Source organism: Neovison vison, chromosome 12 (genome assembly GCF_020171115.1).
Source record: "Neovison vison isolate M4711 chromosome 12, ASM_NN_V1, whole genome shotgun sequence".
In the NCBI taxonomy this organism is placed as follows: domain Eukaryota; kingdom Metazoa; phylum Chordata; class Mammalia; order Carnivora; family Mustelidae; genus Neogale; species Neogale vison.
Window position 1 is genome coordinate 80,487,549 of NC_058102.1, and position 15,773 is coordinate 80,503,321.

The 15,773-nt window shown below is 36.2% G+C and overlaps 1 protein-coding gene across 1 annotated transcript in view; it reads right to left on the reverse strand.

Moving 5' to 3' along the window:
- Positions 1–6,292: 6,292 nt before the first annotated feature.
- Positions 6,293–15,773, reverse strand: part of PUS7L (pseudouridine synthase 7 like) — a 28,845-nt gene continuing 19,364 nt past the window's right edge. The window contains exons 6-9 of the mRNA XM_044227311.1: positions 13,974–14,055; positions 12,346–12,623; positions 9,344–9,397; positions 6,293–7,617 (exon numbers count right to left, since the gene is read on the reverse strand). Coding sequence (XP_044083246.1) covers positions 7,291–7,617; positions 9,344–9,397; positions 12,346–12,623; positions 13,974–14,055 — 741 coding nt within the window. The 3' untranslated portion in view covers positions 6,293–7,290. The remainder of the gene's footprint in view (positions 7,618–9,343; positions 9,398–12,345; positions 12,624–13,973; positions 14,056–15,773) is intronic.

Genomic DNA, 15,773 nt, shown 5'->3' on the forward strand with positions numbered 1-15,773 from the left:
TCTCTTGCTGTGTCTGTCTGTGTCAAATAAATAAATAAAATCTTAAAAAAAAAAAAGAATTAGAAATGTACAGGTCAATTCAGAGATAGGCAGGAATTAAATATCGACTAGTTACGCAGATAACTGAGACATTAGGAATCAACAGAGCAAAGTAGTTATCATCATGGGCTTTAAAATGAAGGGCTAGGTTAAACTCTCTTTGCAACTTGGAGTTAAGCTACTTAACCTCTTTAAGCCCTAGAAAATTCATTTGTAAAATAAGAATTGTTATACTGCTTGAGAGCTTGTTCTGAACAATGAAATTCTAAAATGAATTTAGTATTTAAATAAAAAGTAGACATTTTTAGGTAGTAATGACCAAAATGAAACTATTTAAATTATTTTGGCAATTCTGTAAAAGTAGAAAAGCAATCTAATGAGACCCAAGTCTCCTAAACTTTCTGTGAGGGTAAGTAACTATTTTAGAACTTTCCTGAGATTTTTTTTTTTTAATCTTTACAATACATATACTTAACAAATAAATGTACTAAGATATGTTTGTGGTATTCATTCAGCATTTTTAACCTATTACATGTTATATACCTATGGGTCCCTGAGATAGAAAGATTAATGCTTTGAATAGTTAGTTAGAGATGAACCAGATAATTAGTCAAATAAGTATAATGCAATGTGATTACTGGGATAGTACAGACTTAGACAAGTATTATAAGAACACAGATTTCACAGACAAGATATTTAACGTAAGCAGAAAAGACATTCTGCCAACAGGAATGGGAGGTTGAGATGTATAACATAGGAAAACTTCCTGTATTTGGGAAAGAGCAAACAGAGCTAAAACAAAAGGTATGCTTTATGGAGTAAATAGAAGATGACACTTGAAAGATAATCTGAAGTCATACTGTGCAGATATATATCTGCTATGTTTAGGGATATAGACTTATATTCCATAGATCCTGGGAAGCCACCGAAAGGCTAATTGGCCAAAACACAATGACAGTATCAGATTTCTACTTTTATAAGGTTAAATGACATTAGTACACAGGATGGACTCATCAGAATGAAGAATAGAGGCAGTTGGTTAGAAAATTATGACAATAATCAAAACTAGAGAGAATATGTACATAAAAAAACACAATCATCAAATACTTCACTATGAAATTAAAATTTTCTCTCTCAATGCCTTGGGAGAATGCTCTTTGAATTCGGATTTGGAATAACTGCTTCTCAAATTTTCTAAAATCACTTCTAAATAGGAAAAGTGCTTTGCTATTATTTATATACCATAAAAAATTTATTAGATTTACCTTAAGATTAATTTATTGAAAAAAAATGAACCTAAATTACTTTCTTTTTGAAAATCAGATGCAAAAAAATCTATTGTACTATAACCTAAAACACTTAAAAAGGTTTTTTTTGTGTGTGTGTTTTTTTTTTAAATAGAAATAGTCTTCATCTTCTCTTTTTAGAAAAGAACACTAGTCCTTTATGACTAGGGGTGGGGGTGGAAACAATAGTCAGCTAAGATTAAAACCCTATTGTAGTGAAAAGTTCAGAATCCTGACCTAACTAATCTAAGAGAATGCCAGTAGGGCTCATCAGGAAAGGGTGACTTGGAATAAAAGCATAAAGAATTGAATCCCTAACCCTCTCCACTCCCCACCCCCATCCTGCTGCTTGAACACCCTCAGTTAAGGAGTGACCAGTTCTTTGATCTCTTCTTCCCTTTAAAAACAACTAAATAGCTCTTGTTTTGACTCCATAATTAAATTTCTTCCTTGTAACTGGGATTTCATTTCTATATTGGTAACTGAGTTGGGCATTCATTTAAAAAAATTGATAATGAAAGAGACAATTTAATATATCTTATATTTTATAATATTTTCCAAAATACCTCAATGTAAAAATTGTCACGGATGTCCCGGCTTCTTACCAGGAGTACAAGTTCTCTTTAGTAAGACAGGGTCTATGTACACAGGCAGAGTAAATTAGCTCCCGTCTCACAGCAGCTGAGAAAATGAATTGCCTAAGAAGATTAGAGTCATTTTCTTTACTTAAAGATATTCCTGACAACCCACACTGAAATTACACAAGATTAACTCCATTAACACCATTTCCCATTCTTTAAAGTAGTTGCTTTCCAGAAAGCAGCATTTAGACTGAATAGTTCAAAGCGTATTTTAAGAGCAGATCTCAAAACGCTTAGAAATGCTAATATAAGTATCACTGAAGGTTTCAGGATGAGCTGCTGAGAGGTCACGTAACATATTACTGGTCCTACAGCGAGCCATACGCGAAATGGAAAGAACTTGCTTGCTCTTCTCCTTGCCATTTAGCCTGCATATCTCTTTTGCAGATAACAAACATTTCAAATCAAATGTTATCTGAAAGAATATAACTTGGCTAAAGCCCTCAAAAGCAGAGATATTATTTGATTTATTTTGTCTTACCCCCTGGTACCTTATAGAGTGCCTTTAGTTTAGGGGTACTCAAATATTTGTTGATTATTATGTCAGACATTTGGCATTGCCTGGTGGCCTATCAAAAATAGCATGGAGGACAAGGGGCGTTAGAGAGGAGTAGGGAATTTGGGTAAATTGGAAGGGGAGGTGAACCATGAGAGACTATGGACTCTGAAAAACAGTCTGAGGGGTTTGAAGTGGTGGGGGATTGGGGGGGTGGGGTACCAGGTGGTGGGTATTATAGAGGGCACAGCTTGCATGGAGCACTGGGTGTGGTGAAAAAATAATGAATACTGTTTTTCTGAAAATAAATAAATTGGGGGAAAAAAAAATGGTCACCCATACATGAACCCAAAAAAAAAAAAAAAATAGGTAAAGCATGGGCGCCTGGGTGGCTCAGTGGGTTAAAGCCTCTGCCTTTAGCTTGTTCATGATCCCATGGTCCTGGGATTGAGCCCCGCATCGGGCTCTCTGCTCTGTGGGGAGCCTGCTTCCTCCTCTCTCTGCCTGCTTGTGATCTCTGTCTGTCAAATAAACAAATAAAATCTTTTAAAAAAATAGGTAAAGCAGAAGGGCTCATGAAAAACAGACTAAGACAATATCATAAGACCTCAAGTTATCCATAAGACATGACCCTTCCGAAACTGGAAGCAAAACCCATAGCACAGGCACTAAAACTTTAAACTATTTGTATGAACTGCCATTAGTGCCATTAAACACAGAAGACATAAATTTCCTTCTGACAATATGCTGGCATGAGTCACCAGAAGATGCATTCTGAAAATAATGCCATCCTAATCCACTAATTCCCTCTTTGAGCCTTAAGTATTCTTCAGGGCATTATTATTTTTTTTTTTAATTTACTTATTCTTCAAGATTTTTACTTATTTATCTGGGAGAGAGACAGGGAGAGTGAGAGAGAGCATGAGCTGGGGAGGAAGGGGAGAGGAAGAGGCAGACTCCCCGATGAGCAGGGAGCCCTATGCAGGACTTGATTCCATGACTCTGGGATCATGACCCAAGCCGGAGGCAGACACTTAACCAACTGAGCGAGCCCGGAGCCCCTTCTTCAAGGTTTTTAATTGCAAAATTAATACACAAATATATTCTTACTTAAAAATCCAAACACTTCAGAGGTAAATTAAGAAAAAAACCCAAGAAGTCCCATTTCCCTTACTTCCATATCTTCCTCCAACCTCTTTTTCTTTTTTTTTTTTTTTAAGATTTTATTTATTTATTTGAAAGAGGGAGAGAGAGCATGAGAAGGGAGAAGCAGACTCCCCAAGAAGCTGGGAGCCTGATGTGGGACTCGATCCCAGAACTCCAGGATCATGACCTGAGCTGAAGGCAGTGGCTTAACCAACTGAGCCACCCAGGCATCCCCAACCTCTTTTTCTATCCTTACTTTAATGCAAGGAAACTTCACTGTTAACCTAGGGCTTCATTTTTTTTTTCGGTCTCCTAAAGGTAGTTCCCAGGTGGAAAATATTGAAAACACTGACCTAAATAATTCTTAAAGATCTTAATTTGAATGAATTGCTCAATTCCCAGATTTAGAAAGTTATTTCCATTTACAAAAATAAATAAATCTAAAAGTGTGCTGAATTATAATTATGCTAAGACAGAGTCAGATCAGATCTCAAGAGGAAGTCATTAACCATTCCAATGTAAAACTTTCATCATATAGCACAACAGCTGATATTGAGAATTTAGGTGCTGGACACTATTGTTAGTGTTTTATGGGGTTTTCTAAAAAAAGGAGCAACTCTCTCACTGTTCTTTTTCAATATTAATATTGTACCAGGTACCACCTAAAACAACCTCCTATGACCGGCAATAACTTTGTATATCAATATGATACAAGTCCCAAAGTATTCTGGAAAATATTCCAAATGATCTGGGAATTTCCTGATGGATCTCCTCTACTTTCATTTTGGTCTCAGAATCTCAAATGGAACCTTGTTTCTCTCAAGACATGCTCCAATATGCCTATTAATCAGTGGCAAGTAATACTGAGTGAGTGAAAATGAAAGTCATTAACAAAAACTTGTTTTCAGAAAGCAAATGTTAGGTAGATGAAAACAGTACTGATCTACAAAACATAATCAAGTTTAGCCACATACTATCTTGTTTGACCTTGGATACGTCAGTAAACCACTCAGATATTTTTCCATCTCCAAAATCAGGGAAAATATTACCTACCTAAAGCTTGGGTACATGGATTAAAATGAGAGAAGTGACAAAGTGCCGGTACCACAAACAATAAATGTTGAATTGAAACTTGCGTATGACTTTCAGTTTTGCCTAAGTCAAAAACATCAGTGTTTTTAGCTTAACAAAAAGACCTCAATTTGTTTTACCTTAGTAATCCCGAGGCACTAATGCTTAGTTTCGAAAGCAACCTTGAAAATTAAAACTAGGGGTGCTTGAGTGGCTCAGTGGGATAAACCCTCTGCCTTCGGCTCGGGTCATGATCCCAGGGTCCTGGGATCGAGCCCCGCATCGGGCTCTCTGCTCGGCAGGGAGCCTGCTTCCTCCTCCTCTCTCTCTGCCTACTTCTCTGTCTACTTGTGATCTCTGTCAAATAAAAATAAAAATTAAAAAAAATTAAAACTAATCCAAAGATTATCCTTCTGAAGGCCTGAAATGCCCAGAAAAACTGCAAAAAGCTAGATGACTGGTCATCATATGGTCCAAAGTATATTCAAGGTCTAATGCTGAATAGAAATTAACATGTCAAATACTATAGGCATATAAAATAATTTTCCACATCAACAGTATCTGAATACATTTTATGGTGACTTGAAATAAGTTTAGTGAGTCTGTCCTTATGTATGGCCCAGTATTAAATAGATAAGATATCTAAAATTATAGTGCCATCTACAGGCAAAGAAAATAATATCAATGATAACACATTTTAATGCTTTCATATTTTCTAATTGCTACTCAATATTTAAGAGACATCTAGAATTGAATAATTTACGTAATTCACTTTTTGATTACATTTGAAGAATATAATTTAGTATATGAAATGGCACATTTTTTTCTAAATTTCTTTACTATGCAATAAAGCATTTTATTTTCAATAAATATTAAGATGATAAAGGTAATTCTAAAAATCCAATGGTCCTACAAAGTCCAATTTTTGTGTTCTGAGATTTATTATTAAAATATATAATGACAAAAAAGAAACTTATTTTCATATTTTTTTCTCTTCCTTTCCAAACTTGCATCTGTGGATACTTATTCAACAATAACTAAATAGCAGGTACTTTTCTAAGCTGCTTAACATCCGTGAACTTGGTAAATCCTCCCAATAATCCTACGAGATAGGTACATTGCCAGTCTCATTTCACAGATTTTGAAACCAAAGCACACAATGCTTAAGTAACTTGTCTCAAGGCCACATGCCATGTGGCAGAGCCAAGGTTCAAACTTGGGGAGTTTTTCCACAGTAACTATGCTTTTAATCACTATGCCAAAGCGCCTCTCTTTGTAAAAGCTGCTGTCAGCGTGCATACTGCATTTGTAATATCTATGTTTATTTTTGAGCGGCAACACTTTCTCACATACCTAAATTTTTATCATCATTTTTAATAAGTACATATTTTGCTATCAAGTCAATACATCTCATTTTACTTACTCTAGTTGTCTAATGCTGGACTTTCAAACTATTTATAATTTCTTTCATTTTATATAAAAATGTTGCAATGAGCAATTTTGTATTGCATATGACTCTTCCTTCTTTTGAATTTTATTTCCTTATGCTACTATGCCCAAAACAGTTTCACTGACTTGAGTATATAAAAGTGCAACATTACTGACACGTAATACTCTATACTGCTTTTTTAATTTCATCATCATGTTATACCACCAGCATTGAAAGAATGATTGGCTCTTCCTGATCAATATATACCATCCCTCCCACACTTAACTGATATAAAGTGGTTAAGGATGATTTATGATGTGGGACAAATAATTCAGTCTTCAAATGGGCAAAATGTTTTCTCCCTCTAGCAACATAGAAGGTGGAGACAATCCTCTTACTTGTTGCTTAGGAGGTTGTTGTTATCTTGATTCTTTAAGTAAGCCTCAAAAAGAATCAATAACATACCCAAAGTCACTAGCAAGTGTCAGAGCTGGAGTCTGAGCCCAGGTGTGTCTGACTCTAAAATCTATGTTTTAGGTAATAGGTAAAAATATCACAGAAAGTCAAGAGGGTCAACGTATACTGAGATAAAGAAATTGTATGAAAAATTTTATTTCAATCTTCACTGAAGATAAGTTATCTCATAAAGGGGTAAGCTACCCTGGGGTAGCTATCATAAACACAGGGATTATATTTCCCTAATGTGTTATTCTGATCAATAATTTCAAAAACAGAGAAGAATGACGATTATAATCAACAAAATGCTTCATTTCTCTTTCTCTCCAACCATATTACAATCTAGTTTCATCTACATTCTAAGCAAGGAGCTAGGGGATATAAACATTACTTCAAACATGTTTTTTTTTCTTCCATGTTATCTTGCCATATTATTTGTTTTGAATAGTCAAGAAAGATTATAAATTTTATAGCACAGAATAAACATCACTGATATATTAGATAATAGAAAGAACATAGGTTTTAGGGTCTTAAATCCAGATCCTGCTGCTTACTAGATATAAGTCCTCTAGAACATCAGCACCAATCTCCCACTTCAGCAGGATGTTTTATAATCACAGGAGATAAAAATTATAAGGCTCCTAGCACATGGAAGGTGCACAGGAAATTTTAGCTTCCTTCCTTTTAAAGAGTGACATATATATGGTTATGTCAAGGGTAGTGGTTCTAAAAGTCATGCTTCATTATCTCCCTCAGACAGACTGTTGCATAACATGAAGCGTCAAGATCGAAAGAGATCAAAAGAGATAAAGTTGCTTCATCAATGTGCGAACCTTCAGTTTTGACATCAGTATCATGTTCTTCCATTAGTTGGTATGAGACATTACGGGGATGTTTCAGTATCTGTCTATAGCATCCTGGAACATTGAGTTTCAGAGTCGGTACTTTAAACCTACATGTCTGTAGTCCATCTCTGCTAAGTACTTCCTGGTACCACTGCCCAACTTTGTTCTTCGGGTACTGAATATTGTATCCAAGCACTGGAAGAACCACCTGTACAGAAGAAGGACAAAATTACATGAAACAGCCTTCAGAAAAATATATGATCATTGTATCACTAAGATTCGGTATGTAAGAAAATCACTGGGGCGCCTGGGTGGCTCAATTGGTTAAGTGTCTGTCTTCGGTGTAGGTCATGATCTCAGGATCCTGGAGTCCCATGTCAGGTTCCCTGCCCAGTAGGGAGCCTGCTTCTCCCTCTCCCTCTGCCACTCCCCCTGCTTGTGCTCCCTCTCTCTCCCTCTCTTTCAAATAAATAAATAAAACCTTAGAAAGAAAGAAAGAGATAAAGAAAGAAAGGAAGGAAGGAAGGAAGGAAGGGAGGGGGAGGGAGGGAAGGAGGGAAAGAATGAGAGAGAAAGAAACAGAGTAAGGGAGTCAGTCACTGATATATGATCATTATGTCTCAGGATATAAACAATACAATCAGCCTGAAACATGCTATTAAATTCTACACTACTTTGATTATTTTAAACGCTGCCAGGCAAAGAAAAGAGCTAACTAAAATCAAGAAGGACTCACAACAACCAAGGTAACCAGCTCAAGTCAGATATTATTAGACAAATTATTGTTAATGTAGAAGAGAGGAAACAAGAGGTTTGGGTACATTTAATTAGCCTACAAAGATTTAATCTCAATGTAGTCATATAATCCTAAAAGCATATTGTTTCTATAACAAAAAACCCCTACTACTCAGTGACATAAATGGTATTTTGGTTGATAACTGTACGCTCTTCTTTCTTATTTAGAAACATGAGAGTGAACCAGTAGCACCAAATAGTGTTTTGCTCAGATCCTTATGAAAAGACACTACAGATTATAGGGCTTTCCTCCTTTGCTGATGATTTTAAACAATACCAAAAGGTAGTCAGAAAAGGGAACAAGGTAAAAAATTCAAATACAAACAACATGAGTGGATTTCAAACTCATTGTGCTAATTGAGAGAAGCCAGACATAAAAGACCACAAACTATATGATTCCGTTTATTTGACATTCTTTCAAGGGCAAAATGATGGGGGCAGAAAATGAATGAACCGCTCAGGAGTGGGGGCTGGAGCTGGGGGTGGGGGTTAACTAAAAAGGGGCACAGGGAAATTTTAGGGAGAGATGAAAATGTTCTTTATCTCAATTTCTCTGGTAGTCACAAGACTGTATGTTTATCAAAACTCTTAGAACAATAAACTGATAAGAGTGATTTTTCTTATATATAAATTCTACCTGAATTATAAAGTAGTTAAAAGAAAAAGGTGGTCTGAAAAACAATCTGAGGGGTTTGAAGTGGCGGGGGGGGGGAGGTTGGGGTACCAGGTGGTGGGTATTATAGAGGGCACGGCTTGCATGGAGCACTGGGTGTGGTGAAAAAATAATGAATAATGTTTTTCTGAAAATAAATAAATTGAAGAAAAAAAAAGAAAAAGAAAAAGGTGGGAGCAAAGAACCGATCAACATTTTGTCTTTTGGATACAGTATCTACATATAGATCTAAGTGATACCAATTTTTTTTTTAAAGATTTTATTTATTTATTTGACAGAGAGAGATCACAAGCAGGCAGAGAGGCAGGCAGAGAGAGAGAAGGAAGCAGGGTCCCTGCTGAGCAGAGAGCCCGATGCGGGGCTCGATCTCAGGACTCTGAGATCATGACCTGAGCCGAAGGCAGAGGCTTGATCCCACAGCGCCACCCAGGCGCCCTAAGCGATACCGATTTTTAAACAAATTTACCTGATGTATTGCATACGTGTCAGCTGATTCCTCTTCCTCAGTTACTAGATGAACCTATATTTTAAAAAGATGACAAAAATATGGATGATTCATTGCCTCAATTTTCCCTGTTATGTATAATTTGACTCCTATGCTGAATAAACATATACCCAAACAAGATTATTTTCATAATTTGTTTCTAGACTACATAAAAATTAGAATGATACTTGCTGTTTTGGCCACTGAGAACTGAAGCTGGAGCACAAAGAGAATGGTGGTAGCGTGACACCCCAAGGCGACATGTCCACCTCATCAGCAGCAGCCTTTCCTAACTTACAAAACTGTTGAGCTCAATCAAAAATCTGCCCCTGGGAAACTGCCCCCCATCTCTGTCGCCAGCAAGTGCCATAATGCTCTCTGAGAAGTGGTGATTCTCAAAATCTGAAAATACTGAAAAACACGGTCAAGTACAGAAGACCATATTTTGTGGTTAGAGAGCTCCCTCCAGGTTGATATCAACTGATTTTTTTAATTAGCAAACATGCTTTGGGTATATGGCTATTCTCCAACTAGGAATTCATCTAACTTTTTAACTGTCTGACACATTTCTCTATCTTGTTCACAGAGAAGTTAAAAGAAAATCTACCAAGTTACCTTAAGTAAAGGTGTAACTGTTAGTCTAGTAAACCTATCAAGAATCAGATTAGTTTCCTACAATTTTTAACTGTAGATGCACAACATTACATGCCTTATACATCATTTATTAGAAACTGTACTGTCTTTTCATTGTCATGTTTTAACATGTTGGGCCTGTAAGTCCTGCCTTTTCTATTCGCAGTGCTTAGTAATAAAGTATAAATGACTGGTCCTAAACTACATAAAGACTTTTTTTTTCTAATAGAAGGAAACTTAGTAAGATATGAAGGAGAAAAAGTTCTCTTTTCTCCTACAGCTCCAAAAGAAAACACATACAGTTCTGATCACAAAACTGTCCTTGCAAATGTTACTTTGAACAAAGAAGTCTTATAAGACATGTATTTCAGAGCTTATTACCATGTCTTGGCAGAGACTTCTGAAAATCTGAATTAGGAATGGCTAACTTACTAAATAATGTATAGCCCAGGTAATATTTAAATGAACATGATTTCTGGAATGTGTGAAAAAAACATGATTTTTCACAATTTATCCAAAGGGAATCACTGACATCTCTTCCATTCACGAGGTAAAATAAGACCTCTAATTCTGCTAGATTTCTTTTTAAAGTTTCAGATTTTATTATGGTTAAATGACCATTCTTAGTGATTTATACTCCCCAACATCACTTTCTTATCTAAATACTCATAAGCCACCCACTAAATGAAACAGTGAAGCAAACATTGGTCACTCTGGCTTGCTTAGTCATTACTCTCTTTTCTGATAGGAGCACCCTCATTTTCAGGGAGCTTCCCTCCTGGTTCTCCAACATGATTTGGGTGATATGGTTCCAGGGAGGATCCTTTGGAACATAAGCTTAGCCAATCACATACTCCAGTCCACAGGAAGTGGTCTTTCCTAACCAGAGAGACTTAATTCCATGGCCTTTATTCCATTGGGAAGAAAAGTCCTCTTGTCTACAAGTTGTAAGAAATAAGCTTAGAGTTGCTCATAACCATCTTGTCAGCGAAAGAACAAGCCAGACCAAGAATGGCTCTAACAGAGGAAAACATAGTTGGTAGATGAAGAAAATAGAGACAGATTATTTAGGAGTCTGGATATAGCTGTGTCAGAATTAGTCAGAGTCTCCATTTTGAGAGCCAATGAATTCCTGTCCACTTTCCTTTAAGTTGGTTGGAGGAAGATCTCCATTACTTAAAACCAAAACAAAAACCAACCAATCAAACAAATAAACAAAAACCTTAATTCATACATCCAGACTTCTACCATTAATTCAGATAAAGCTCCCTTTACATGGAGTTCAGAGTCTATGTTTCTTCATTTTTGAAAAATTGGGCCATGTTCTCTCTCTAGATGCTAACACCTTTTCTGTACTCCATGATTTCTCTGGTAGAGATCAACTCGGGCTAGGTCTTTTAATTCTGTTACCTGTGTCATGTAATCTGGGTCTTGATTTTCATTTCTATAAAACAGGAGTTAAAAAAGAGGGTCTCTAAGATCCTCTGCTCATCTAAAATTCAGTGATGATGTTACATATGAAAGCACTACTCAAATACCTCCACGTTTATAACATCTTTGTAAGACTAACTTGAGATAATGTTCTTTTTGCATTATATTACAAAATAAGCTTCTTTACTTGATTTATGGAATTCAGTTTTATTATTTAAATTGCTTAAACCCACAAAGATAAAAGTACTAGTTGGATAGAGAGGAAATGAAAGAATCAACTTATGTAATATAAACTGTTAAAAGGAAAAAAGCAAGCTTTGAAATTGCAATTATATAAAATCACATTTATATAAAAGAAATACACATATTATACACCCCATATACCATTATTATAAAAAATTGTATTCTTTTTCGTATTTTAAGTTCTGAGCTTTATCTAAGCCCTCTTTTTCTTTCCTCAGTGTTAGCTAATAGAATAAAAATCTACTCTCCTATGTATTTATGGGAAAGCATAGAAAAGGTCTAGAAGGACACATGCCAAAAAACAGAGGTTAATTTCTTGGACACAGGAAAGAGAAAGACAGAGTGATGAGAAGATGACAGCTTCATATGTAAGTTTTTGATTTTTCACTTTTAATGATACTATTTTGTGCATTACTTCTGTAATTCTTTAAAATATATTCTTTAAAGGAAAGTTTACTATCTTTGTACTTTTCACTTAATGCCACTATTTTTATTTTTCCATTTACAAACATGTGTTAAGACTTAGCCCTGGGCATAGAAGCAGATGATAAGCAAATACAAATAAAAATATAAAATGCATGCTTAGTTTTAAATTGTTTCTCAAATCAAGGCTTCTGAAAATTAATGTTCCCAGTGTGGTAACTACTCTTTGACAACTTTGATTAAATGACACTTACTTTACTATTTGGGAAATGTTCATCAATATCTTCATCCAAACAGACCAAATCACCCTCTACTACTCTTGATCCATAGGTTGCAAGTCTGTAAGATACTGCCTCATTCCAAATTTTGCTGCTATATGCGTGAACATAGAATATGCGCATTGAGTGAGGAAAAGAAAACCATGCCTGGATACAACCCTCCTCCGTCATGCCAAAGCGATGCAATGACTCCAACAGTGCTCTCTCACGAACTTTGAACTCAGGCATCAAGGAAAGTGTGCCTTTAGCATCCTCTGCAATAAAGAGAGAATCAGTGAGTCAGCCACTTTCATTTATAGGCCAGTTATAAAGACTTTTATTATACCTGCTAAATGAGAGGTAATGAACTATGCTCTTCTAAACTTTAATATGAAGATGACGTTTAGCACCAACTATAAACCTGGCTATACCTGAAGAGTTTGTTTGTCTAATAAAGGTCATTAATCATATAGTCCATTCTCCATTCACTTTCCCTGCCTTAAAAAAAAATAGCAGAAAGCACATTAGTAATACCTACTTCAAAATGGAGACAAATTAACTTGTAATTATTCAGATTTCTTAAAAAACAAAACAAAGCCACTAAATAAACCTCTGAGCCTACATATTTTTAAAGAGCTATTATGAACATTTATACAGAATCTTTTGAATAAGAAAGGGTTGGATCCATCAAGGATGCTAACAGGCCTTGCTAATGGGATGCTTTTTAAAATTAAACTAACGAACTCTACTGAAAAGATGCTTATTCAGGTAGGAATCCTCATTTTAATAAATGTACCAGGTGTTTCTTATGCTCACTCAAGTTTAGGAATCACTGTCATAAAGAAATTATATTCTCAGAATTCTAAATAGATAGAAACACGTAAGTCATTTTAAGAGTCAAACCCATGTGGATTGACTGTAGAACCCAAACTCATAACCATTTTCTTTGGTGCTTCCCAGGAAGCATTCTGCATTTACACCGTGATATTGAGCTAAAATGTCCAAAATGACTGGGCTGAATGGGCAACTAAACCAAAAACAGTGCACAAAGTATTGGATATAACAAATAAACTTTTGAGTAGTTTGTTTTTAAGTCTCCTCTAGTTGGAGTGTATACTTTCACTGGTACCAGTGTAGAATTTGAAATTCTTAACTCCTCTGAAGATTTTTTTTTAAAGATTTTATTTATTTATTTGACAGACAGAGATCACAAGTAGACAGAGAGACAGTCAGAGAGAGAGGAGGAAGCAGGCTCCTCGCCAAGCAGAGAGTCCGATGCGGGGCTCGATCCCAGGACCCAGGACCATGACCTGAGCCAAAGGCAGAGGCTTTAACCCACTGAGCCACCCAGGCACTCCTCCTCTGAGGATTTAGACCAAGAAAAACTAAGAAACTATTTCTCCCCTCACTCCTACCCCCAAACAAGAGTTAAAAAAGACAAAAGTCCTGGATATCTGACCAAAAATGAGTCTTTGACATGTAATAAAATTACTTAATATATAATATATTACAAGCTATTTCTTATCACATTTATGTAGCAAAGCAATAAATGCCCTCCTGCTGACATAACATTTGTATTGTGTATTTGCATGACTATGTATAGGGTAAAAGAAATTTTTAAATACCAGTTTGAAGAAAATATTTCTTTGCTCTATTTACAGGATCATCCAGATCTTCTGGTGTAAGAAATAATTTTATAGCCTCCACCTTTAAAAATCAAGCAAGCAAACATACGTTAAACAAAAATGACAAATTACTTACTTTTTAAAAAAGATACAAATTCTTGGATACCATAAAAGAATAGGCACTTTAACAAATAATATTTGAAACTGTAATTTTATCTTCAAGTTTTCAAAAATTAAACAGTACTATATTTGGAAATATATCTGCACAAAGCAACTTCATACATAGGTTTAAAATATTATGGACTGGGGGCGCCTGGGTGGCTCAGTGGGTTAAGCCACTGCTTTCGGCTCGGGTCATGATCTCAGGGTCCTGGGATTGAGCCCCGCGTCGGGCTCTCTGCTCGGCAGGGAGCCTGCTTCCCTTCCTTTCTCTCTGCCTGCCTCTCTGTCTACTTGTGATCTCTCTCTGTCAAATAAATAAATTTTTAAAAATCTTTAAAAAATAAAAAAAATAATAAAAAAATATTATGGACTGGAAAAAGTATCCATCATTTCCATAGTTCTACTTCTGTCATTCTTTACCTCTATTATCAAGCTTAGAAGGCAAGTATGAAGTAATCATATAAAACTCAGACTTGACCAACATATATAACAAAAATTGGGAAGGAAGAAAGCATAGGGAAATGGTGAACCACTAATTTCATTTCTGTTCTCAAGTCTTGGAATTGTCTGATCTTACAAATAATTGCCAAAATCTTTTTTTTAATTGCCAATTGGGGTGCCTGGGTGGCTCAGTCAGGTAAGCATCTTTCTTTTCTTTTCTTCCTTTTTTCTTTTCTTTTTCTTTTCTCTTTCTTTCTTGTCAGAGAAAGCTAGCGAGCACAGGCAGACAGAGTGGCAGGCAGAGGCGGGGGAAGAAGCAGGCTCCCTGTCGAGCAAGGAGCCCAATGCAGTCCTCCATCCCAGGCCGCTGGGATCATGACCTGAGCCGAAGGTAGCCACTTAACCTACTGAGCCACCCAGGTGTCCCAAGCATCTGTCTTTAGCTCAGGTCATGAACTCAGGGTCCTAGGATCGAGCCCTGCATCAGACTCTCTGCTCAGCCGGGAGTCTGCTTCTCTCTCTGTGCTCTCCTTCTTCTTTTACCCTCTCTCTCTCAAATAAATAAATAAAATCTTTAAGAAAAGAAAAAGAGGGGCACCTGGGTGGCTCAGTGCGTTAGAGCCTCTACCTTTGGCTCAGGTCATGATCTTAGGGTCCTTGGATTGAGCCCCACATCTGGCTGTCTGTTCCATGGGGAGCCTGTTTCCTCCTCTCTCTCTCTGCCTACCTCTCTGCCTACTTGTGATCTCTGTCAAATAAATAAATAAAATCTTTTTTAAAAATTTGCACAAGAAAGAAAAAGAGCCATGGTTGTTGAAATTTTTATGTGGCACCTGAGTGGCTCAGTCAGTTAAATGTCTGCCTTCGGCTTACATCATGATATTCAGGTTCTGGGATCAAGCCCCACATTGGGTTCTCTGCTCAGCAGGGAGTCTGCTTTTCTCTCTCTCTATCTCTCTCTGCCCCTCTGCCCTGCTCATGCTCTCTCTCTCTCAAATAAAAAAAAAAAATTGCCAACTTTTATATTTTCTTTTAAAAACTAAATAGATAAAAAGATGCTCCTTTTTTAATGTCTCTATGAGGTCCTGTATCGTTATTATTATTATTATTATTATTATAGGTCTCCAGCACTGTGATTTCTAAGTATATGTTTTAGAATAGGAAAGGATCTTTTTTTTTAGAATAGGAAAGGATCTT